The 25,187-nt window shown below is 37.9% G+C and overlaps 1 protein-coding gene across 5 annotated transcripts in view; it reads right to left on the reverse strand.

Annotated features, from left to right (window-relative positions):
- The window catches only part of dpp6 (dipeptidyl-peptidase 6), a 329,860-nt gene that overhangs the window by 170,302 nt on the left and 134,371 nt on the right, over positions 1-25,187 (reverse strand). Inside the window, exon 1 of one of the 5 annotated variants that reach the window (XM_015370174.1) lies at positions 6,447-6,734. The exons of the other annotated variants lie outside the window; for them this stretch is intronic. Within the exon in view, the coding sequence (XP_015225660.1) occupies positions 6,447-6,503 (57 nt within the window). The 5' untranslated portion in view covers positions 6,504-6,734. Of the gene's footprint in view, positions 1-6,446; positions 6,735-25,187 lie in introns of those variants that run through there. 5 annotated transcript variants of the gene reach the window in all.

Genomic DNA, 25,187 nt, shown 5'->3' on the forward strand with positions numbered 1-25,187 from the left:
TAGACCCTGACAGCTGAAAGCTCTGTTAAGTGAAATCACCACATTGGTGTGCCACGGCGGCAATAAAACATAACAAAAGATATATCTCAAGGCTCTAACAGAATCTTAAAAAAGGCTGCTGCATCCGAGCCCTGCTAAGGCTATGTCTATCATTGCTCTCTTCCTCTGGCCCCTGAGATGACCATTTAATTCACCAACACCCACAGGCTGCTCCCCTCAGCTGTTACTCAAGCTGCCGTCATGGCACGATCCGAGGCTTTGCCTCTAAATACTCCCAAAGTCCTTTACTATTCTGCTAGCGTGAAATGCTAAAGAATTTTACATCAGCGAGGCAGATTGTACGTTTCAGCTCTTCTTCACGGTCTCCAAGTTCATAACTTCAGGCAGTAACAGAAATGCAGTCTAACAAAGTTTTACAGACACATAAAAGGCAATAAAAATGGAGAAAAGGCAAATTATTGGCCTGAATGATAGAGGTTCCTCTGCTGCAGAGCTGAATGCTAAAGTAAGTGTGGAAACTTGTGACCCTGCATTTACGTCCTGGAAGATATGAAATACAAAGTAATTAAGAATACTTTAGGATAATTCATGTTAAACCAATAAAAAACATTGTCTAAAAAAATTACATATGATGTAATTTCTTTAGAACTAAACATTTGAAAATGGTCAAACTGAATAAACCAGAATCTTCATAAGTAGCCTCCCTATTAGCCAGACAGTATAAAATCACTTCAAAAAAGTAATTTTTCTTTTTGGTCTCTTTGCTATTTATTTCCACTCCTTTTACTTTCATCTGTTTTCTTAGTGTTGAAAGCAACATGGTGTAGGTATCTCAATAGGCAAACTATCAGACTGACCCACAGATGTTGCTCCGATCCTTCCACAGCAGCGGTAAGGCGGCTACACACCAGCAGAGCGATGCTGCATTTTATTGGGTAGGGGGGGAAAAAAGCATCATTCTGATTGGTCGGCTCGGCTTGACAGACAGGCCGTTTGGTATTACTTACATTACTCCACCATTGCTTTCAAAGCTGTCTCTCTGTCTGCTGGCGGGGCGGTAGAGCATGTATTCACTTGCCTTAAACTGCTCAGGGATAGTCGATGACAATCTAAAGGGCAAAAAGTTTACATTTTCACAGACCCTTTTCTCACATATATGTTAAAATGGGTTTGAAAGCACTGTTTTCACAGTCGTTACGTTCAATAAAAGTCAGCATATCAGCCTAATTTCAGCGTATGTTTGCCGACTTTCAGTATAACCAGTGTCTGTGCTGAAATACGCTGGACAGATCCCTAGGACCTAGATGTCATTCAAAGGGTCGAAAATGAGCATTGCAGCCTGAATTTTAGTGTAGCGGGGACAAATTTGTGCTTAGCGGCTTGCTATATTGAATCATGCTGGCTAGAACCCTGTGTTATTCAAAAAATAAAACTTTTTCTGATAAAAATACAAAGAGAATGTGTGTTTGTTAACTAAAAGCCTAATTACACCATACCCAAACTGAAACATGCTGGTGGCAACATCATGGCAGTCATTTGATTTAGCAGGAAAACACCGTAGAAGTTGATGATACTCAATAATAATAATAATAATAATAATAATAATAATAATAATAATAATTGAACTTTATAAATCTTTTCCTGGAGAAATTAACTCCTTGCGTTTAACACATCTCCTTGGGGAGCAGTGGGCTGCCATCGTGGGGCGCCCGGGGAGCAATCGGAGGGTTAACGGTCTTGCTCAGAGACCCAGAGTGGCACTCTGTGGGAGTGGGGCTCAGGATTCCAAGCTCAGGCAGGCTGTGGGGATTGAACTGGGTACTTGCAACCTTCTCAGAACAGAAGCACACTGCTGTAACCACTAGGCCAACACTCCCCACTTAATGGGGATATATAAATGAAGGTAAATGTTGGGCAACCCTGATAGACAGTCTGACATACTATGGATCAAATCACTAACAGGTGTTAGAATGGCCTACTAAAGGTTCAAACATAAATCCAATAAAAAAAAGGCAGCATACTAACAAAGCTGGTGTTCACATCCTTGTCAACCCAATCTGAATAGTTTTAGGCTACCATGGGAAGAGTAGTGGGCAACCCCGCAACCCCTTACCACCACCAAAGACTTACAACTGTAATTCAAGAACCCTCTTTAGAAGCAAAATAAATGACTCAGGGAGGCTAAATACATTTATGCCACAACTTTAAGGTTTTTATGTAGAATTTCTTATGTAGAGGTATTGTATTCCTTCTGGTTTTGTATGTTTTTGTGTTAAATAAATCACAAAAATATTTAAAAAATATGCAAAACAACTTTTAGTGCCTGGCTTACTTATACACTACTGTAAATCCAAGTCTGTTTGGTTTGGGGACATATTAAGCAGAACCTGCTCTGTGTGGGGACAGATTTATTAGTTTTAAAAGAATAATGAAGCATTCTTTTATTTTAAACTGCCTTGCCTCTGCAGATACATCACCTACCCCTCCATAGTCCACCTTTTGCACCTTCACACCCTTCGCCTTGTTTTACTAATGAGAGCTAGAGCTGCGACTCTCGGTTGATTACAGAAGAGCTGCTGCTGCTGTCTCTAGAGAGCTGCCCTCTCACCGCGCTCCCTTTTCCTGGACCACAAGCCCCGCAACCACACCATCAATCAGCAGGTATCAACAGGACCTCACGCAATCACATTGTCTCTGGATGGTTTCTCATCCTGGTGTGTCGACATGTGTGCAAATGGACAGCTGTGGATTTAACAACCTTAAGGTTGTTTTAAGGCAATTTTTCACTTTGTTGCAGCCTCACACTGACCAAAAAATCCACAGAAAGCCACAATTACTCTAACGACCCGCCAATGTCGCAGCACCACCGGGTCTCTAATCTTCCAAGTAATTAGGGAAAATGTCACTTGATGCTTGTTTTAAAAGACAATTTTAGCTTTTTCTCCAATATCTGCCCACATGAAAAGGGTAATAAACCAACTCTGGGACTGTAACTGATGATTAGGGAGGTAGTGTCTAAAATTACAGCATTTTGTTATATATATATATATAATTTTTTTTTTCTATCAGCAAAACCAGAAAGATACTTGACGATTATATTAAACACATAACCCAATATAAATTAATTGAATCTTTTTTTTAAAACAAAAAGTCTTTCATCTCAAACTCGGACGTCAATTAATCCTATTTTTTCGTTAAGTCCGTGGATGCAAAGCATATTTTTTTAACAACACCATGGAAACGGAAAACTGCAATTATTTCATTTCTTTCTGAATAGCTTTAAAACATGGTAGATGTTGATCTGAGGGTTATAATTAAACTGAAAGTGGAAGAGGCTTGATTTCACCATACTATTATTTGACATTTTTAAGAGAAACTGGTTGGTAATAATTTAAGGATCAGGGAGGAAGAGTTATGGATGGATGGATGGATGGATGGATGGATGGATGGATGGATGGATGGATGGATGGATGGATGGATGGATGGATGGATGGATGGATGGAATAGAGAAAGTAAGCAAGTATAAAGACCCAATTTGTGCCCAATATCTGATACCGATACTTTTTCCTTACCTAGTTTTCTTCCATCGGTTTTTGAATCAAAATTTCCTGTTAAATGAAGTATTAAAGCCTTTTGAGTTGCTGTTGGGGGGAAAGGTTTTCAATGCGTATCTAAAAAAGGCAGAAATGACATAACGTGGGTGAATCCTATAGCTTTAGAGCAATAAACAGTATTGGTGTGAGAGCGATCAGTGAATACAGTGCAGACAATTTCACAGCAATAATTTATTGCAGCCACATCCTGCCACTTTTCTGAACCACAGAAGTAAAGCGGAGATCGATTTGTAAAAGTTGAAAACAGATCAAATAGAACACAGTGTAAAATCTCAGTTAATAAGCAGTTTGAAACAGCAGCTGATGGTGGGCAACGTCAGCTGCTTTGCTCCACCAGAGAGAATAGTTCTGGTTTTCCTCCCTTTATTTAAAGTTTCTCCAGCATTCATATTGATCCCAGTCACAGTTCCCATTTAGCCATCCACTATCAATTGCACGCACAATGTCCTGTTTACCGTCTTTTTTCCCATTTGGAAAGGTGTGGACTTTATGTCCTGACTGGCTGGAGTTTGTAAAGCCCCCAAATAAACACAATATTTGATCAGGTTTATTATCAGTGAATGCAATATCCAACTTCTATCAAACACAATTACTCATACGCTGCACCCAATAACTGCAAAATGATGAAACATGTTTTTTTTAAAAAGCAGTTACTAGAGACACCGCTAGGAGATTTCACTTTTATTGGTAAATCTACTTCATTATGGTGGAAAAACTTTTCCAATGTGATCCATTAAACAACACTTTGCTTGTATTTTGCTAAAAATTGAACCTTCATTTTGCTTTTTGATGTTAAAATACCATGTACTGGAGTCAAATTTGTGATTTTGAACGTGTAAACTGTTGCCACTGTTTACACAAACTAAAAAGTCATCTTCCCCTGACAAACTGCATTCAGAAAGAGATGGCAACATTAATGTTTCCTCAACCGGATCGATACATGTTTTAAAAATCCCTCTTTAGCCCAGTTCAGGTTGGTTCTTGTTCAGGAACTGGTTCGATATTATGAACAAGAGATGATCAAATGAAAAACATTACTTAAAAGAAGCCAAAATATCACTTCAATGAGGTGAAAATGAGCTAATTTAAAAATCTTTAGATACCTGCTGTATATGACCTTATTTCCTTACACTTATGACACTAACAGATGCATGAAAATGACCTGCATCTATGCAACATCTAAATAAACAAAAGGAAGCATGGATGACATTCATAATGCCTCTTTTTTTATTAAATACTGAAGCCACTCCACCGGCTCAGCCCCCCTGGGTAGTGAGCCATAAAAATCCACAACTGCACGCACCAATACATTCTCCAGCGATCAAAAACTGATCGTTTTTGACTCATTAGCCTAGACAGTTAAGAGTTAAACACACATTAGAATTATAAATTTACAGAATGTTTTGATAGATTAATGAAAACACCTGAAGAAAATTAACAGATGCATCATTTTGATCTGTCATTAGATGTCAGAAGTGTTGATGTTGATTGTGCTATAATTATCTCAGTTGTTGTTTCTAATGAAATGTTTTCATTGAGTATGAGCCTTATAATATAAATTCTGATTTTTGCAAAGCTGTCAAAACATCTTGGAAGTGAATGAATGAATAAAACCAGCCACTGTCAAACAACAAGAGATTCAGTGAGATCGCAAGCAGCAGCTTTGGTTTAATAGGGACAAATAATGAAGTTTGTTAATTGCCAGTTTTCCAGTATTATCTAAATTCCCAATCTATCACCTAGTTATGTTGGGGATTAGGTCTGTAAAGTCTGCTCTGTGTGGACTGAATACACAAGCATTGATTGTTAGATCTTTAAGCTCCTCCGAGGGCGTGACTGACAGTTTGCCGCTACAGCTAAGCAGGGGAAGACTGCCCACATGCCAGCAAATAAATACAAGTTAATAAATAAATAAAAGAAATGTCCCCAGTCACCTTTTCTGTCATTTTTAGACATGCGTCGTATAGTTAAAGATGCAGGTGACATATTCCATCCAAAACTGCAGTTAAAGCTGACAGCTGAGCAGAATTTTGAAAATATTATTTTAAGAAAGAAAAAAAATGAATGCATCATGTTGATCTACACAGGAAAGTGAATATGCACCAGCAGAGATGGTAGATGTTGCATGCAACCAACATGAACTAAAATATGACATTTTAGTTCATGTTGCATGCATTTGTTTTAATTCATTTAGGAGCCAAATGGATAAGGTAAATACTTATATTTCCCTTTTTTTCTAGCCTTATTTTTTCCTAGCTCATAAAACAGGCTCAATTCCTGCCTGAAGTTTTGCAGGTTCCCATGTGGAGGAGCATTAACAGATGCTCCACAGAGGCACACTGATGAGAAATGAGCAGAAAGCAGAGCAGAGCGCAGCATGGAGACGTGCAACAGTGTTAAAAGGGCTCCGGTCTGCACAGGAAACTCGGGTTAATTGAGTTCTATTGGAGGAAAAGCATATTTAGGATGTCATTAAAATGTGCTGCATGAGCATCGGTGGCAGTTTTGCAAGCCTGAAGTTGGCTTCATTGAGATCTTTTTTTTTTTCTGCTGAGAGGGAATGGAAATACGCAAGTCACTGAAAAGCGTTAAATGCATGGCAGAAATTATGGAAATAATAATTATTATTATAGGAATGTGTGGGTAACCTCCAGCCGTGATGCATAACTCTGCAGATGGTAAATCCAAAATGACTATTATATGAACATGCATATTATAAACAAACACATTTTAAACTACCATGCAGAGTAATGTAGCAGATAAATGCAATTAACAAAAAAGAAAAGAAATAAATAAATGCGCAGGTAAATAAGCAATTAAGCTTCTCTCTACCTGGTCTTGCTGCTGAACCGCTTTCGACGGCGCATTGCCTTCCTTGGTCGTGGTCATGGTTCCCTAACGGGAGGTGACTAACTGTTGTCCCCCTGCCTACCAAGGGGGAGAGGGGAAAACACACCGGTGGAACCGCGGAGAAAGGTTCAAGAGAAATACAGTGCGCAGACGGAGCCTGCAGCAAGTGGAGGTTTGGGATAAGTGGTGGAAGGACAGGAAGAGGCAGAAAATATTCAGTCAGTGGGAAAAAGGGAGAGAGACGGGCAGAGACAAGGCGCGCATCTCTGCTTTCACCGCTTCATGCGGGACTCTGAGCGAGACGTTCGATGTGCCAAACGCGCGTGCCCAACGCCGGCGCCTCCGCACGTGGCGCGCACGCGCGCGGGGCTCGCAAATCAGCAGAGGGAGCTGATTGTACAAAAAAATAAAAGCGGCTTTTACTTTTAAACTGCAGGATATGTATGGCAGTCACGTCCAAACTAATGTGGTCCACTGGTGGAACAGTAAAGTATACGGACACCTTTCAAAAATATTTGCTAAAAAAAAATATATAAGTAGCTAGGATAATTGAAGCTCTAATGAGTTTGAAAACAATCACTAATGACCCTTGAACTTAAACCGCTCCTAAAACAGAGGCATGTTTAAAAGCAGCTTACATAAACCAACTACTTGATCCAAGTCGTCTTTTCAGATTTTTTTCCCAGCTTTTTTATTGTCTTACACTGTTACAAGTACAGAGCAACCAAATGAACTCTTTGCATTTACCCCCATCCCTTTGGGGAGCAGTGGGTTGCCATTGTGCAGCGCCCAGGGAGCAGTGTGGGGGTTAAGGGTCTTGCTCAGGAACCCAGAGTGGCAGTCTGTGGGAGTGGGGCTTGAACCAAGAACCTTGGAGGATTCCAATCTCTATGCCCTAACCACTAGGCCGCCACATCCTGCATTTAATGAAAAAAAAAAGAAAAGAAAAAAGAGGTCCATGAAGAGCTCTGAAACCAAGGTCCACATTTATGCTTCAACTGCTGGTGTTGGCCCCGGTGCTTTAGGTAGAACAAAACTACAATAGCTAATACTTCAACAGTTTAATGAGTAGATAAATCAGAAACAACTGGCAACAGGTAAGTTGGGAAAACATGTGTAATGATGTTGAATGACACAAGAAAAAAGTATTGAACACAATTAAATGTATTTAATACTTTGCACAAAAGCCTTTGTTGGCAATGACAGTTTTAAGATGCCTACTGTATGGAGAAATTAGTTGCATGCATTGCTCAGGAGTGATTTTGGCCCATTCTTCCACACAAACAGTTTTCAAATCTTGAAGGTTTTGTGGGCCTCTTCTACAGTATGAACTCTGACCTTTGGTTTTTTTAATACATTCCCTATTGGATTCAGGTTAGGTTATTGGCAGGGCCATCCTAGCAGCTTTATTTTCTTTCCTTGAAACCAACCGAGAGTTTCTTTGGCTTTGTGTTTGGGGTCATTGTCTTGCTGAAATGTCCACCCACATTTCATGTTCACCATCCTGGTAGATGGTAGCAGATTTTTTATCAAGAATGTCTCTGCACATTTTTTTATTCCTCCAAACTTCCAATTTTTGAAGTTTGCCAGTATCATATGCTGATAACAGCCCCACACCATGATGTGTATTATGGCATTCAAAGAGTTCAATTTAGGTCTCATCTGACCAGACTATACTCCCCCAGCAAACTTTAAACTACCTTCAACATGCTTTTTGTTCAGCAATGGAGTCTTATGTGGTGATCGTGGATACAGGCCATGGCGGTAGAGTGCATTACTTATTGTTTTGAAATATTTGAACCTGCTAATTCTAAAACTCTCGACAAGTGGTCTTTGGCCTTTTGACAACTCTTCTGATAATTATTTCACTCTTCCTTTTCACTCCTCTCTTGTGAGGATTCCCTGGTCAGTTTATGGTGAAACAATGTTCTTTCCCCTCCTGGAAATATGGCATCAACAGTGCTCACTGGAACATTCAGAAGTTTAAAAATCCTTCTGTAACCAATGCCATTATTAAGGCTGCACAGGTCTTGAGAAAGCTCTTTACTTTTAATTACTTTATTTTACTTTACTCTAATTTTCCCTGACAAGGGGCAGGATTGCTTTCTAATTACTGTGAGATTTTGGCTGGTGTCTGGGCTTTCCATATCGTTTTGCACCTCCATTTCTTAGCGTGTTCATTACCTTTTCCCTGTGCCATTCCACGTCATTACACATAACTTCATTTCTGAACAAATGATATAGTACCCCACAGACAAAGGTCCCAACAGAACTATACAAAAATAACACCCATAGCATTTCTCTAGATTCTGCAAAAATTATTGTAATTTAAGGTTTTCTAGTGAATTTTTTATCCCTTTACTTTAAACAATATAGGACAAAGCAAGGCAGATCTGAAAGAACATCACCTGAAAAGGCTCAATAGAGGTTAAACTCATAAAGAATAGTTTATTCTAACCAAAAACTGAAATTTGCACCTAGACTAAAGGTTCAAACAGAACAGAAAATAATTTAGAAAAATATTCTTACTAGTTTAGGCAGGGCATAAATCACAGCTCAACGTGTTAGCTCTAATTCCCTTTTTGTAAATAATTGTAACAAAAAGCAATTAAGCCACATGTGGAGCGAGTCGATGACTATAATACTAAAAAGGAGGCAGCTTTAAACAAAGTTTACGTAGTTATAAAATCTTGGATGGCAGAAAGAAAAATGTTACGGCAAATTAAATCTTAGCCTCCCATGTCGTCACCATTTTCCGATAAGAACCCTGAGTCTTTTCATTGCTCGTTCCATTAATTACATCTGCAAGAAGTGTTGTACAATCCCCATTAAACACAGGGAGGAAATGACTTACTTTGATTTGTTCTGATATGTACTTAGAGTTAATTAATATCCCACTCTCCAGTATGACTCCTGTATACTGCAGGTCTGCAGCTGAATGTGCTGTGCGGTTAATTAAAGTCAGGTGGTGACTGGGCGAAGTCAATTACCTCAGAGTCCCGAATGAATATCTGTTGTTTTATGTGACCAGCGGGGTAAAACATGCAGGGGAAAAAAAGGCTGTTTTTAATAAAACATGGTCTCCGTGGAATTAAACCACTTTCAGATACCCTTGGATGAAATATCATTGACATGTAAAAAAAAAAAAACAGAAAGGAAAAAAAAAAGGTCTTTTGTAATTTGTTTTTGATTGAGCAACATTTGCAGGTTAAGTTTTCTCAACTTGCATGAAAAACTTGCAGATGTCTTCAGGGAAATATCTTCATCTTAAGGTTAATATAAGCAAAATAACAAAAAGAGGGGCTTTATCATACATTTGTAAAGTGTGAGGTAAACTTTCACTTCCCTGTTTAATCTAAAACGCAGCCAGGGTTCACCAGGGTCATTTTAGAGCCACACCTAGAGTACGCAAAGGGAATTATGCGTGTTTCCATTCTGGCAAAACCAATCAGAGGTTTGGGAGCTTTCAGAGATATAGATAGATTTTTTTTTTTTTACAAGCATCCATCCATTTTCCGTCACGCTTTATCCCAAGTGAGGTCGCGAGGGGTGCTGGTGCCTATCTCCAGCTGTCCACGGGCGAGAGGTGGGGTACACCCTGGACAGGTCGCCAGTCCATCCCAGTGCAACACAGAGACACACAGGACAAGCAACCATTCACCCACACACTCACACCTAAGGAGAATTTAAAGGAGCCAATTAACCAGTCATGTTTTTGAACTGTGGGAGGAAGCTGGAGTACCCGGAGAGAACCCATGCAAAATCCTGGGCCGGGAATCGAACCAGGAACCTTCTTGCTGCAAGGCAGCAGTGCTACCCACTGCTGCACTGAGCAGCCCTTTTCTTTTACACGCAGAAGGTCAAAACTGCCTAGTTAAGAGTTATATTGTTCAATCTGAACACAAAAGGCAGACATAATCCAAGCGTTAATTTACATGCAAAGTTGCAAAATGTTTGCCTTGGACCTGGTTTTGATCATCCCAGTACAAATTTCAGCATAACCTCTCACTGTATGTCTGATATTTCCATTTGTAAATTATGTCTTAGGTTTATAATACATACAGCGTGTTTAAAAGCAGTCTTCTTCTCCGAACTCTTTCTTCCATACCTTTATGCCCATCTCTTTATTGTTGAAACAGGAACACTGACATTTACTGAGGCAGGAGAGTAGTGCTTTAGATATTCTTCAGGGTCCTACTGTGACCTCCTAAAGATGTCATAAATTAGATCTTGGATTAATATTAGTTGGAAGGCGACTCATAGGAATATATTCTTCATGTTCTCTTCCTTTGTGGCTAATGACCATCACTGGTTCCCACTTCAGACCCACAGTCAATTGGAAATGCCTTCGTATGCCATTATTTTTGAGAACTTTTAGTCTCATGTTGTCAAACAGGTCCTATTAGACTTTTTTTGTTTGTTTCTCAATCCTACAACTATTTCATTCCTCGGGTCAATTACATTTAATTTATAATTCAACAATAACCTAAATAGACTTGAACGTAGATTTATTTTATCATTTTGTATACATACGTGTAAACCAAACAAATTTTTAGAACAGCTCTAGACCCCTGGTTTTCAAAGTGGTGAACCCTGGGGGCACCAGGGGTCACCAGGAGGGCCGCGGGAAGTTGAAGATAAAAAAAAAAGTTATACATGAAATTATTTTTACTGAATAAAAATAATTAAAATATTCCTGTCCGGATATAATTGCATGATGAAAACCATTCACCTAAAGCTTACAAATAATATTTTCTGGCTGTATGTAAGACAAGAGTTTCCCACCCTAGCTGAAAGGGCTCTGAAATGTCTCCTTCCATTTGCAACCACTCACTTGTGTGAGTCCGGCTTTTCCATTTTAAAAGTACTGAAAACTAAACACAGATCATGTTTGAATGTGGAGAATGACATGCGTTTTGCTCTGACAGACATCAAGCCCAGACTGGACAAACACTAGAAGCCATCAGGCCCACTGCTCCCATTAGCATGGTATGTCTATGTATCTCTCATTTAGCCTACATTTGTTGTTAGGCCTGCATTATATAAAATGCCTGCATGTTTAATTTGGGACAAACCTTTATTTTGTTCACAAATCTTCCTGTTTTTGAAAGGTATAAAGAGGTTCATCGTTTAAAAAAAGGTTATTCAAATTCAAATGTTATTGTTCTATTTTATTCAGTAAATTAATGAATTAAAAGTTTAATTAAATATAATTGTGACTTCAGCTTTACAAAATAAATGTGTTTTTATTAAGGTGGTTTGTTCACTCATTTTTTTTAATTCTGTTGCTGTAGCTTACACATGAGTTTTTATATATGTTTCATATGAGGGGGGCTTCTGCTTAAAATGTACTGGTGTATTTAAATATTTCTAAATATATAAATAAATATATAAATATCTATAATATATATAGTATATATAAGTATATAACTTTATATATATATATATGATTTATATATTTATTTTCTATTTATTTAATTTTGATATTTATATTTATCTTTAATCAAATCCCTTAAAACTGATTTTTATATTCACTTGGCAACTGATTGACTTATTCAATTTAATAGAACACATAAAACTTAATGAGTTACAAAAACAGAATAAGACATGAGTCTTTTTGTATCCATCTTTTATTTTTGTCTAATTGACTACAGCGAAATGTGCAAAAACTTAAAAAGCACATTAGGGTGTTTAATGAAGTAAAAGCATTATTTATTGGAGTACTTGATTTCTAAAATATTCAATAGCTGTGAGGCAATAACGGTAACAATGCAAAATAAGATTTATTTTTTTCTAACATCTGCAGTATATCAGCCAGATCTAAGAATGTAAAAAAAAAAAAAAAAAAGACTTCTGAGAATGAGGCCAAATTCAGATGAATGCGGAAGAAGGCCACTAAGTCAACATATCAACACATAAGCAAAGACCCCGCGACTCACTCTGCACTCACCATGGTAAGGATGATGTATAGATCCAAAACGGCCTCTCAACAACCAATCAATCAGCTGTAATCTAATGAAACCACTTTCACCAAATGCCCTTTGGCTCATGACGAATGTGGTGGGACTGCAGCAGCTGGGTAAGACAATAAGCACCCTTCAGTAGTTTGTATTACACTGACTATACAAACTTCACAGGACTGATGGTGATGAATGGACAAGACGGAGGGGTGATGAATGCTGCCCGGGTGGCTCCGATTAAATACACGTCCCAGCAAAGTTAGGAATTAACTGCGCGATGGTGGCAAACTGCCCGAGCAAATAGAGCCATCCGCTCAATCCTGCCTCATCATTCCCACACCAACGGCATCCAGCTGCCAACCTCCTGAACCGAAAGCACTTTTTCCCTAATTAAAGCTTCAATGCACTCAATAATTGTCACTTTAATTTCTAAATAATGAACATTATTCTTTGTTTGGCTCAGACCGCAGCTCTGGAAGGAACGCTATGGTTGCTATATTAATAGAAATGATTGGCGGTGCTTTAAGTAGGAACTCCAATTAACCCTGAGATATTCAAACCTCATATGTGCAACACTGTTTAAGAGCAGCCAAGAGATTTCCCAACTCACTCACAAGATATCTGATGTCTATTACGTGAATGTAGTAAGCGTTCAATCCGTGGGCGAGGGGATCAAAGGAAAATGGATAAGGATAAGAGAAAAAGGGAGGAAGTTTCAGAGGGATAAGGAGGGTCTGAGCCATCAGAAATGCTTGCGTGGAAAGAATTCAAGGCTGAAATCTGGAAGCCAGGGCCAAACTTAGAGGACTGTGCCCATCTGCAGCAAGGTAGTGTATCCCAACACACCCACTGATGGAGAAAATAACATCTAAAAAATACATTTTCTAAACCAGTTACAGAGAGCTATATTCTGCCAGAAAACATCCCACCACTGCATACGTTTGAAGTCATCTTTCAGCTTTGTTTTGTTCCTACATCAATCCCTTCCATACAGCTAGTCCCCAGCGCGCTGAATAAAGTAGACGTGTAATGGAATGGCTCAGAAAAACAAAAGGTCTTCCAGGTTTTTTCTGTTTTCTTTCTTTTTTTCCACGCTATGATTTTTATGGTTTAAAAATATAAAAAGAGAGCATTGGAGTTCATTCTATAAGCGTGATACTTAACCTTGTAAACAGCCAAAACAATCACTCTAGATACAAATCAACTGTAGTAAGACGACTACATTGGCTCTGACATTACCCCAGAGGTCTGGAAATGACATGTTCAGTGCTGTGTGCTTCAGTTTTTCTATTGCATTTGCTTGACGTATGATGGCAGGCATGAGAATATTGGAAGTAAGCAATTTCTTTTCCATCAGCCCGTTTTCTCTCTCCATGCGAATAGCCTACCTGCACACTGTGACATTTCTTGGCACAGACACCCCGACAGACAGAGGATACATCAGCTCGCAGTTTTCCTTGTCAGCATACAGCAATTTCTGCCAAGCATGACTCACGAGCCGTCACACCACTCAGCTGTGAAGTATCAACAGAGTCATGCCTCTGTTTCTGGGAATAGACTAAGGTGCACATCTGCGTTGGTGAAAATGTTTTCAGTTTACTGCTTATGAGCAAAATGGCTGTTCAGAATAGTCTCCCTAAAGGGAAATATGACTCCTAGATGAATTTACAAAGCTGCACACTTAGTTATTGCTCATTTACTACTTGCTGTCTGCTCAGTCTGGGAGTCACAGGCCAGGTATACCATCTAATGGCATCTGATCAAAGCAAGTTGCAAATATCTAATTTAAAACTTTGTTATAGAATCATAAAACCGTCCAAGAAGCAGCAGCTGCTCTTAAAACATGTTGGAAAAACACACCTATTCAGTCCTCTCTTTAATGGCTTTTAGTCCATTTTAGGACCTGTTTAAATTTCATCAATTACATTATTACAATTAAATTACCTCCTGAGCTCTACACTAAAAAAAAGAAGCTGCTATTTATCAGAGCTTCAGCTAAGGTAGCAAAATATCAGTTACTAGATTACATTAGTTTTATATTCTACTCTTTTTAACTGTTGTTTTTCTATAGAGCTGCTTTTACATTTGGGATATAAATAAACTTTAAATGAAAAGTAATTCAACTTCAGGTTGCACATTGTTTACTAGCTTCCCAATAAAGGTGGGGTCTGAATGTGAAGAAAGGAAGCATATTCAGAGAACAATCCAGGTCATGTCATGTCTTTGAAATATTTTTGTTGGCTTTCATGTGCTCCTGTTCTGTTTAGTGTGTGTTTATTGAAATTGTAGAGGTTTTCTGGTAGCTATCACCCAGATGACTTAGAATCCACATAGGTAATATTATTTGATCATTACTGAAAGGTTCAAGCAGCGCTTTTGTAAATTCTGTAGCAGTGGTGCATCTGTTAGGCACTTATGCTGTCTCCATCTTTATTTTTCAAAACGTTTCAACATGATCATAAAACTGTGGCAAACTGATGGTCAAACTGTATATTTTAGAGGCAAATGTGTAGAAAGGCCATTCTAAGAGATCGTTCAATTTAAACAGCATTCTGTGTGCATTTCTACACGGCAGAAATGAAAGGAAGATAAGCAGAAGTGTGACAGGGTTATGTCAATAAGATAAAACCATCGTAGGCATTCATGCGGTTTGGTGTTGCTTTTTATCTTGGGGAATATAACACATTTTTGCTCTGGCTGTGGTTTATTTAACCCCTGAAAGCAGACATATGTTTTGTGTAAAATAGAAACACCAGATGAGGAGTCTATTAAATGGTTTGTATTAAAAAGTATATATTTCTAGGTTTTGATGCCAGCACTTTTGATAACATCTGAATGTTTTGCAGCAAAATAAAACAAGCATTTTAGAATTTTGTTGTGCTAAATTCTGTCATTCTGCTTCAAGATGTCAGCAAGGTCTTATATTTGCACAAGTACCTTTAGGGAACAGTGAGTAACTAGTCTTTCTCTTGATTTTTCCCTGGATTGAGCCCAATGCATACTCAGTTTTTCAACTTAAACGGTAATCTTTTTTCTTTCTTTCCCAGTATCTCACTCTTTTGTTGGATTTAGATTTTAGGTCCCCATTCTAAAAAAAAAAAAAAATAGAAAAGATCAACAACCTTCACAGAAAAGAAAACTGCTTTTAAAAGGCACAGCAATCCTCTGATTCAGTATGCCCTTCCTTGGTATTCATACCTTTACAGCTAAATTAAATCAAGTCATTAACCCTGAAACCAACTAAATACTCTAAGAGCAGGATCTTCCCATTTGAAATATTTTATAGGAATGTGACTTGTCTATTTAGCTTTTGTTAAAGTCTAAATTTGAACTTTTTTGCACTTCTGTACAAGATCATGAATAACCACTTCAGAGTAACATGAGAAACATCCTGTGGCATCAACTTTCTTCATTAGGTCATGTTAATGAAAAAGGGGTTTCAAAATTTTTGTCTTTTTGCCTTAATAAGTACGAAACCACTTAATAAAAGTAAAAACAAAACATAATGGAAAAAAACTCAAATCCTTCTCCTGCTGCTCTCTGTTTGTGCTAAAATAGGAGTTCATGCTGCCACTTTGTGTTCTCGCTCATTTTTTTCCTTTGAATAGAAAGTACTCCTGACTCACTCATTCTAAGTCTCACTCTCTGCCATTGGGTATAGCTTTTTGAAAGAGCTATTGACCATGAACTTTGTGTGCTTTTCAAATTTCTAGCATTCTCCTCCCCAGTGTTCTGGTTTTTTTATTCACTCCTTCCCGTTTTTCTATACCCTCAGTTTGTCGAGCAAGACACAGTATCTACTCATTCTAAAGCTACTGTGAGAGATGCCTTCATGTTAGAAGGAAGAGGCTCCTTTCCAATTCAGCACCATGTTTGATGTTGCAAAATCAGCAACTCCAACAAATTATTGTGATTATTTTAATCATCATCTTACCTTTTACTAATGTATAAACATTAGGCGATCACCACTATTTAACCTATATGAATCTTGATCTACAAGGACAAAATAATATGAGTTTCATCTGTTGTCTTAAGAAAGTTATTTAGGATTATATTTCTGGTTAATTAGTTCTTTTTTTAATAAAACCACTCAAAATTAGAATTAGATAAACAAATAAATAAAAAGTAAAAAAAATAAAAATAAAATAGACAATATCCTAATGAAGCTTTTGCATCTGTAAAAGCTCCAGTTTAATAATAAATCAGGAAAATAGAAAAATGAATTTCCAGCTAATGGCAGTGAATGCTGGCAGCATCCGATCTAAGTCAGCAATCCTTTTCATACCTGTAATGTTAATGGCCTTTGAAACTACTGAATAAACCGTAAATGCAGATTCTACTACATGCTGGATCCTGTAGCGGATCTCCGTCTGTCTACCTTTGTTAGAGCTTTAACTGTTTCATCAGAGTGAAATTTGTTTAAAAAACACACAAAGATGAGGTTATCTAATATTTAAATATATGCATACTGTATGACCCACAAGCCTAATATAATAGGGAAAATAGCAAAGAGATATTTCCTGACAATTTGTGATAGTGGTGCAGAAATCTAGTTTAATGCAATAATACAGAAGGAGGCTCAGCTAACATTGCTGAACTTTGCTGATGAATGAATAACATTGTATTGGGTAAAAAAAATCAATAGATCTGTGTTAACATTTTAGATGTGTACTAAAGACATCAATTGTTGCACCATAATGAGTTGTTTCTGATGCATTTAGCTCTTTAGCCTTTTACGGTTCTTCAGAATAACCAAGGCTGTGATACCATAGTATTTTTTGTGTGTGGTTTGAATTAAATACATTGAATATTTAGACCAAAAACAATTTTTTTTTTTGTGACTTTTTTTATCTTACTTTACTCACATTCGCATGGCCTACACTTTACCCACTGTTGATGGTGTTTAACTCACTCCTCTCTTCTAGAGTCTGTTGTCTCTTTCCCTCCTAGGGTCTAATGAACTAGTCTTAAAAACATCACACAGACATCCTCTTGTTTTTAAAGGGGCTCCATTGTCATGACAACGGCAGCTGCTTTGTGTGAAAAAAATAAATTGGATTTTCTCAGGACTCCTACTCTTTGCTTTGCATCTCATAATACGCTTCAAAAACTGATCTGACTGTGAATAGCTACTTGAAATTATCTTCCAACCACATCTGGGTAGAAAGGAAAAAACACATTTCAGAGATGAAGAGATCGGCTTAAAGTGCACAAACCCGTTTTGGTTATTTTCACACAACCTAATAAAAGAAAAAAACTAAAAAAACAGTGATTAATGGCGCTATCTCACGCTCTCTTTGAGGAGATGACAAGCGGCGGATGCGACAGAACATCACCTCTTCAAGGGCTGACACTTCCTGTTACACAGCGAATAAAAAAACACACTTTTCACAGAGCACCTGCTCACACAGTTAAACCCCCATAACCCCTGAAAGGCCAGCATATGACTAACACGTCTCAGCAAACAGGCAGGAGGACAGCTCCCAATACTGATCCAGGCACCATTAAGAGCCAGACTGAGCTGAAATAGATTTCAGCACCACTAAATGGACAGCTCCAGCCGAGTATTTCTCTGCCACGTCCACTACTCCTTTCACTGGGAAAAGTGGGAACCTGGAGAGAAAAACGTCGACACAATGCACTGTTCCTATTGCAGGAGCTGGCTGGAGCAGAAAGCCGAGAGGAAATGATTGTGAATAGGCCTTCAATGTCATCAGACTTCTATCATTATTTCAAATTGGTGTGAGGGGTGAAGACACGGGCCTGTATGGAGGTTTTATATATAATAACATTATTATTTGAAATTGTCGTATTGAATAACCTTCCAGTATTTGACAGGAGGAAAGTTAGTTTAAGGTTAAAAAAAAAGAGTCACAGAGTTTGATAAAGAGTGAAAGAACATTTTGGTTTGACAGCTTAAGAATAATCTTAAAGATTGAACTAAAGGATCAGGAAGATCCACACCTAAACAACACATTTAAGCCTATTTTGAAGTCCAGAAAATATCCAGGTACTTTAGCAGGTTCTACACCAAAGTCCTGCTTTTTGTAGCTGTCAAAAGTCTTCAAGTATATTACTGGAGGGATACTCGATCAGTCTTCATGCAGAATTGACATGAAGAGCCACCTGTCAATCAATCAAGGAGGCTGGTCAACAGCTGACCTGCATTAAATGCAGCCTCTCTTTCTCTGAGATTACTGCCAGAGGTTAGGCATAGTGGGAAACTTGGGTTCAGACATGCTTAACCCAAACCTTTTAGAGGGTTTGGACACAACTGTTGGACAAAACCGAAAAAACACCCTCGTAATTATAATTACATCGTTTGCTGTTAGCTTGTGAAAAGCCTGCTTTGGCTAATTAATTACAATGGAGAGTGATTATAAACGGCATCCAAAGCAATGTGCTGGCATGGGCTCCATATATTCACATGCAGTGGATTAGAACCATGATTAAAACATATTTCAGATAATCACCCTCTTGTTTATCTATGGTCACTCAAGATCTCTGAATATAAAAAGCATTGACCACTTCACTCTTAGCCAGAGTGACTTTGTTTCCCTCATCATCCTTCCTCTGTCTTTGGAAAAGATGGGTCAAAATCCCTTATTAAATGCCTGAGGTACAACATTGTATGTATGTCACCAATAAAACTATCATCCGTTGTTGCAATTTTGTTGAAAATGGTTTGCATTTCTATGTTGGCGACCTTACAGCTGGTATGACTGTGCTATTAACTCATAGGTTGCTTTAAAGTGGTTGATTTTTAAGGCAAAGGCTCCTTCATTGTCTGCATATTTTATATACAGATGAGGCTGGGTGTTCAGAATGCTAATAATTAGCATACCCAATTTATTCCCTTATCAGCTTCGTTTTGTTTGAGTCAAAAACCATTGTGCAGTGCACTAGTATTACCCACAATGCTGCAGTGCAATGGCAAGAAGCTTCCACAACCGTGTATTGCAATTTGCACAGGTTTACGATTTTAAACAGCTTGATTGGATGAAAGTTTGGTTAAATCACATGATGTTTGAGCCTTTGAAATAGATCTCTAGGAACACTCCAATGTTCATGTCCCAATTAACAGAGGCAGTGCCGACCAAGAAAGCTCTACATATAGACAAACCAAATGTTTATGGATCAGAAAACTAAAGGTTCAGTTATTTCATAACCATAACAAGTCTGTTTGATCGAACCGATACATCCCCTCCAAATCTAAAGCTAGACTAGCATCTGAGCACAGTAGTGGCAGTATCATGCTGTGTGGCTGTTTAGTTGTTTTTGATAATAGTGCAATACACAAAGTGGAGGAGGACTACATTCGAGTTCTTCATCTTCATCTCAACTCTAAGCTTGTTAGTTTAAACAAGAACTGACAAACTTAGTGCATCACACAAACATTCACATCCTGTTAAGTCAACATCTTCAAAACTGAAGGACTTTCGGACAAACCAAGCCTAAGACACATATATAAAGAGATCCGTTTCTGTTTTAACTAACTAGTAAAAAATTTGGTTCAACATCTCTGGAGAACTTTACTGCATTCAGGTGGGATGAGCAGACTGAAGGTTCAGAACCTTGCAGTGGGATGTAGTGTACAATGAGGATAATGAATGTGGTCAGACTGTTACACAAACTGCTCTAATGCTAGATTTTTGCATCAAGGAAAAATGAAGAAGGCAGGTTGAGTAAAAGAGAAGAAAAAACTGACAAATTATATTTTTTATTTTCTATGAAAATTCCCCATTTCAGTGTAGAAGAAACAAAATTGGATGGTTTTATTTATTCATTTCTTCATAAATTGTACTTTAATAGGCGGGAACTTTTGCCTTGAGGTGATTTCAGGCCAAAATCCTCAGATTTTCCATTAGAATTTCATACTTAACAAGAGCTGAAAGAATGCAAATATAATAAGCACAAGAACAGTAATGAATATATTTCTAAGGAGGACATTTTTCAAAACATTATTAGGGAAAATGAAGTACTTCATGTTAGGCCACTTTGTTTAAATTTTCCTTATATGAGCTACAGGCAGAAATATAATTGCGTTATCTTTAAGAGCTGAAGGGGAAGCTTTGTCTTGCAGAGTGTTTACATGCAATAAAATTTTAACATACATCCTTCATGTTAAAATTCTGCTTATTGAGCTGAAGGAAATTCAGCAGTGGAGTTTTGTTGTTCAAACAAGCATTCAGATGGAGACTTACAGAGCAAATTTGAACACTGGTAATGAATCGTTTAGATCTGGTGGATATTCTCTGCTTTATATCTGATTGAAAACAAAGCCTCATACACCACATTTAATAAGAATTTAAAAAATCACATCGAAATTCTCTCTCTGCAAAAGCTTTCTGTCCATTTTAGCACTGTCCTCCAGGTGCTATGATGAGGATTTAAAACTCTTAATGGTCTGAACCCAGCCTATTTGTCACCCCACTCTGGGTCTTCTGGAAAATAGCCTCTGTTGGTACTTTAAGTGAGAACTGAAACGTACAAGGACACATCTGTTTCTTTCTATGGCCATCAGCAGTGGGAGAGCCTTTCTGCAGACCTCAGGACAGCTCAGATCACAGAGGATATTCTTTTTTTTAAATCAGACTAAGGTGATTTCTCTTAATGCTGGGTTTTTATTTGAAGTTCATAACCTTTTATCTCTTATGGGTAATTTTTCATCCATTGTTGGGTATCAATAAGTTTGTCAACTTTATATTTAGGTAAATCATTTATTGCAAGTGAAATAAAAGGCATCTTGATGTTCATACATTTTTATTTTCTTTAATAATACTGTTGTTCATCACTAAAGACTTTATTTTTTACTCTTACAGCATATGTAACAGTCATGGTTTCAGCTCATTAAAGCTTCTTCTACAGTTTGTCTGCAGTATTTTTTTTGCTTGTATACATAAGCATTTCTACAGATTATAATTCTGTACTTTCTTTTTAATTATTCATTATTTTTTATAATCAATACTTCTATATGTTTGACTGTTCAGTTGTATGACTTTACTTTGCATGGACCTTCTCATCTGATGTCATTTTAAAAAACTTTTTGTTACATTTTCTATGAAAATTTGTCTGTGAAGACCAAAATACAAATGTAAGCAATATGGGTTCTTAAAGGCTTGTTAAGGGGCATGACATGATGCACTTAGAAAAAATGATTTAACTTCTAATTTCAGGACAAACTCAGCTTTCGAATGCATTTTGGAATTTGCAATTAGGTATGATTTATTTCTTTTTTATTTTTATTTTTTTTATGTTTTTAAACTCTGTTCCAGGGCTTCTTATCTAAGTACAAAATGTCAAGGTAATTACAGATAGTCATACTCAACATGTAAAAAAGCTTGAATTGGAAGCACTGTGGTGCCATGTAGGGATCACATTATGTACTGTGTCTATAAATGCAAAACATGTCTTATAATGTTTTTTATTGGAAAAACTAGAGCAACATATCTAGAAAATCATGTTGGAAATTCAATTTAAAAGTCCAATTTCATCAAAAGCAGTATCACTTCTCCAACTTCTCTTCATCTGCATTAACACAAGTGAATATGCAGGGAGGTGATGTTGAGAACATAGTGGACCCTTTATACGTGTCTGAGTGTTTAGCTGAACGGTTATCCATTTTGGGCTTACAAGACCTGGGTCAGAGCAGAGTCTAAGAAGGCTGAGACCTTTCAGAGTACAGAAGATGCTCCCGAAGACCTTACACGACTCTGCGGTGGCATTATGCATGTTCTCTGGTGTAACTTGATGGAGCAGAGGCTTATCTACAGGAGACAGGAAGAGGCTATAGACAAGCTATTTGGAAAGGCCACCTCTGTTCTAAGAACCTCAGTTGGTCCAGTGCATGTTGGAGGTAGGAGACAAAAGGACTGTAATAAAAATAACTTCACTGTTTGCCATTGTCTCCTACACTTGCATAAAGCTGAGCTCTTTTAGAGAAGGACTGCAGACCCCTAGGGGCACTAAGGAGAGTTATCACGCATCTTTCCTCCCAGCATATGTTAGACTTTAAACCCATTCCAATAAACTCAGGTAAGACGCTTATATATTTGCTGTTAAGTGCCCTTTTTCTCACTTTTCTTGTAAAAAGTCTGTTGCTCATTTCTATGCACAATATTACATGAAAAGTGTGTACATTTTGTACATTTGTCACTTCATCTTCCTCAGTTGCAAATCCCATTTTATCTGAGTATACAGTTTCTGACAACAGTACAGTATTTTAACTGTTGTTATCTTTTCTTTTCCGCACTGAGAGACAATCAAGAATTATTCTGCTCTAATACAAAAAGGTGATGATTAACTTCGAGCACACCTGCTTTTATAAATGGTACTTAGTTTATTTGTTTACCGAATGTATTCAATTTTATTCATGGAAAATAAATGCAATGATTAAATTATTCATTTGAATTTCTTTGCCCTGCTTTGTTTACTGATGGCTTCATCCTTTCACTTTTAGCTCCACCACCTGGTCTCCTCTTTAAAAGATTTCTGAACCTTAACTGGATACATGCTTGAATAAAAGACATTCAATTGTGGCAGAATCCATGGAAAAATGCTAAAAGGAACAAAATTGTGACAGGTGATCACCACAAAATTCCTTCCAACCTGATCGGCCATTAACCCTACTGGTCATCTCACCAAACCAATAAAATATGTGCGATGCCAGTGCTCTGGAAATGACAGTGACAAATGTTTTCACTTTCAAAAATAATCTTAGGTGATTGCAGTGCTGTCTGAGGAAGTACGTCACAGACCTTTATTCTAACTTTGTTATTAGAATTAAACTTGTATTTGGAGCTAACTCTCTTCCAGCATATATTTTCTGAAAGGGGGCCTGCAGAAAAGCAAGTGTCTACATTTTAAATAGCTTGTAAAAAGAACCCCAAGCGTATTGTTTTTAATCTGTTGCAAGAGCTGCACCAGATTAAGCATCATTGCTTCATTTTAGGGGTCGTTACCTTCATGGGTAAAAAAACCACCAGGCAAAAATCTGATTATCCTCACAACTATATTGTTTAAGCGAGAATATTTCGTACATGCAACTTTGCCAGCATTCATCCTCATTAAAGCAATAAGGTAAAGCTCAGAGTCTCCCAGCTGAACTCCAATCCATGGCTCTGGGGTAGATTTTATAAATTCAAAGACAAAAACAGGAATCGGGGAACACATTTGTATTTTATGCTGCACCGGTTTTGCTTGTGCCGCTGCCTGTGTTGCTCCCCGGGTCTCTTGGCCGTGATGAATCACATGCAGAGCGAACATTTGTCACAGCGGGCCACATGTCCTTTCATCACACCAGGTCTCCCCACGCTCCGGCTCACTCTCCCACTCACCTCTCATTCCTTCAACCTCCATGGTAGTTTCATTCCTTACAGAAAAAAAGAAGGCTTTGTTGTGAATTTATCACCAGGCTAGACTCTGAGCTGTATTAGCTACGCCCTTGGGTTTCCCATAGCGACCGGCAGTGTGCGGTGGAACCATGGCAGATGAGGAGCTTGGTGTGGTGCACTCTAACCTCACTAAATGAAGAGCAGGTGACTATGGGGGGATTATTTCCAGGAGTAGGACACAGGCTACAGAGAAAACATCTACTGTATAAGCATTTTCTGCGGTGGAGAGGAGATTAAGGTATGTGTCACTCCAATATACCTCAATGTGGCATAAAGAAATGCTACAAAACAGTTCCTAGAAGATGTATTTACAATGCTTAAACTTTTCTTGACGCATGTTTACACAACAAATTTTAATGTATCTTATAAGTTAGAAAAATTATTCATAGCTGCTGTTTATTAAGCAGAACAGCAGCTCCTGCAGGTACTGAGGTTTAAGAGGAGGTTCATAGGGGCAAGAGCCTTCTCTATCACTGCTCCTCTTTTATGGAATAGCATCTTGCTGTACATTAGGGAAGCTCATTCCCTCCCGAATTTTAAAACACGGCTTAAGACATACTTTTATTCGCTGGCTTTTAACACTGGCAGGTCTTAGTTGTTGTGGCGTTGTTTGTTTAGCTTAAACACTGCCTTATTTTATATTTCTATCCTGTATTTTATTCTTTTTTTGTGTTTTGTAATCTTTAGCTATGTTCAGCACTTTGTTTTTAGCTCTAGCCATTTAAAGCGCTCTACAAATAAAGATGATGATGATGATGAGGAGGAGTAGGAGGAGGAGGAGGAGGAGGAGGAGAAGGATGAACATTAAGCATGGTATCAATTCTTTCTTTCTTTCTTTCTTTCTTTCTTTCTTTCTTTCTTTCTTTCTTTCTTTCTTTCTTTCTTTCTTTCTTTCTTTCTTTCTTTTTTACAAATAAAATTGATGGCATGCATTTCAAATTTCAGGGCTACAGAAATCCAGAGCTGGATTTTCTAAGAGGACAGCATGGAGGAAGGCAAAAAACTGTGTTAGACACAGTAAGAAAGTATTCTGGTCGGGTCAGACCAAAACAAAAAGTTTTAACCTACATACCCAAACATACACTATGGAGCATATTATTCCAACATTAAAATGCAGAGATGGCAAGTCATGCTGGGGGCTTTCTTTCTCCAGCTGGGTAAATAGCTAGATGGATAGAGTTAAATACAGGACAGTACACAAAGAAATCTGGTTAGAGGCCTTAAAAAACCAGAGGGAATACGATAGGTTCACCTCCTACCATAAACACCACAAACACAATCTCATCTATAAGAGAATGGTGTGGGAAAAAGCATAATCATGAATGGTCTAGCCAAAGTCCAGACCCAATCTATCAGAAACCGTGTTTCCG

Source organism: Cyprinodon variegatus, unplaced genomic scaffold (genome assembly GCF_000732505.1).
Source record: "Cyprinodon variegatus isolate N-32 unplaced genomic scaffold, C_variegatus-1.0 Scaffold42, whole genome shotgun sequence".
Taxonomy (NCBI): Eukaryota; Metazoa; Chordata; class Actinopteri; order Cyprinodontiformes; family Cyprinodontidae; genus Cyprinodon; species Cyprinodon variegatus.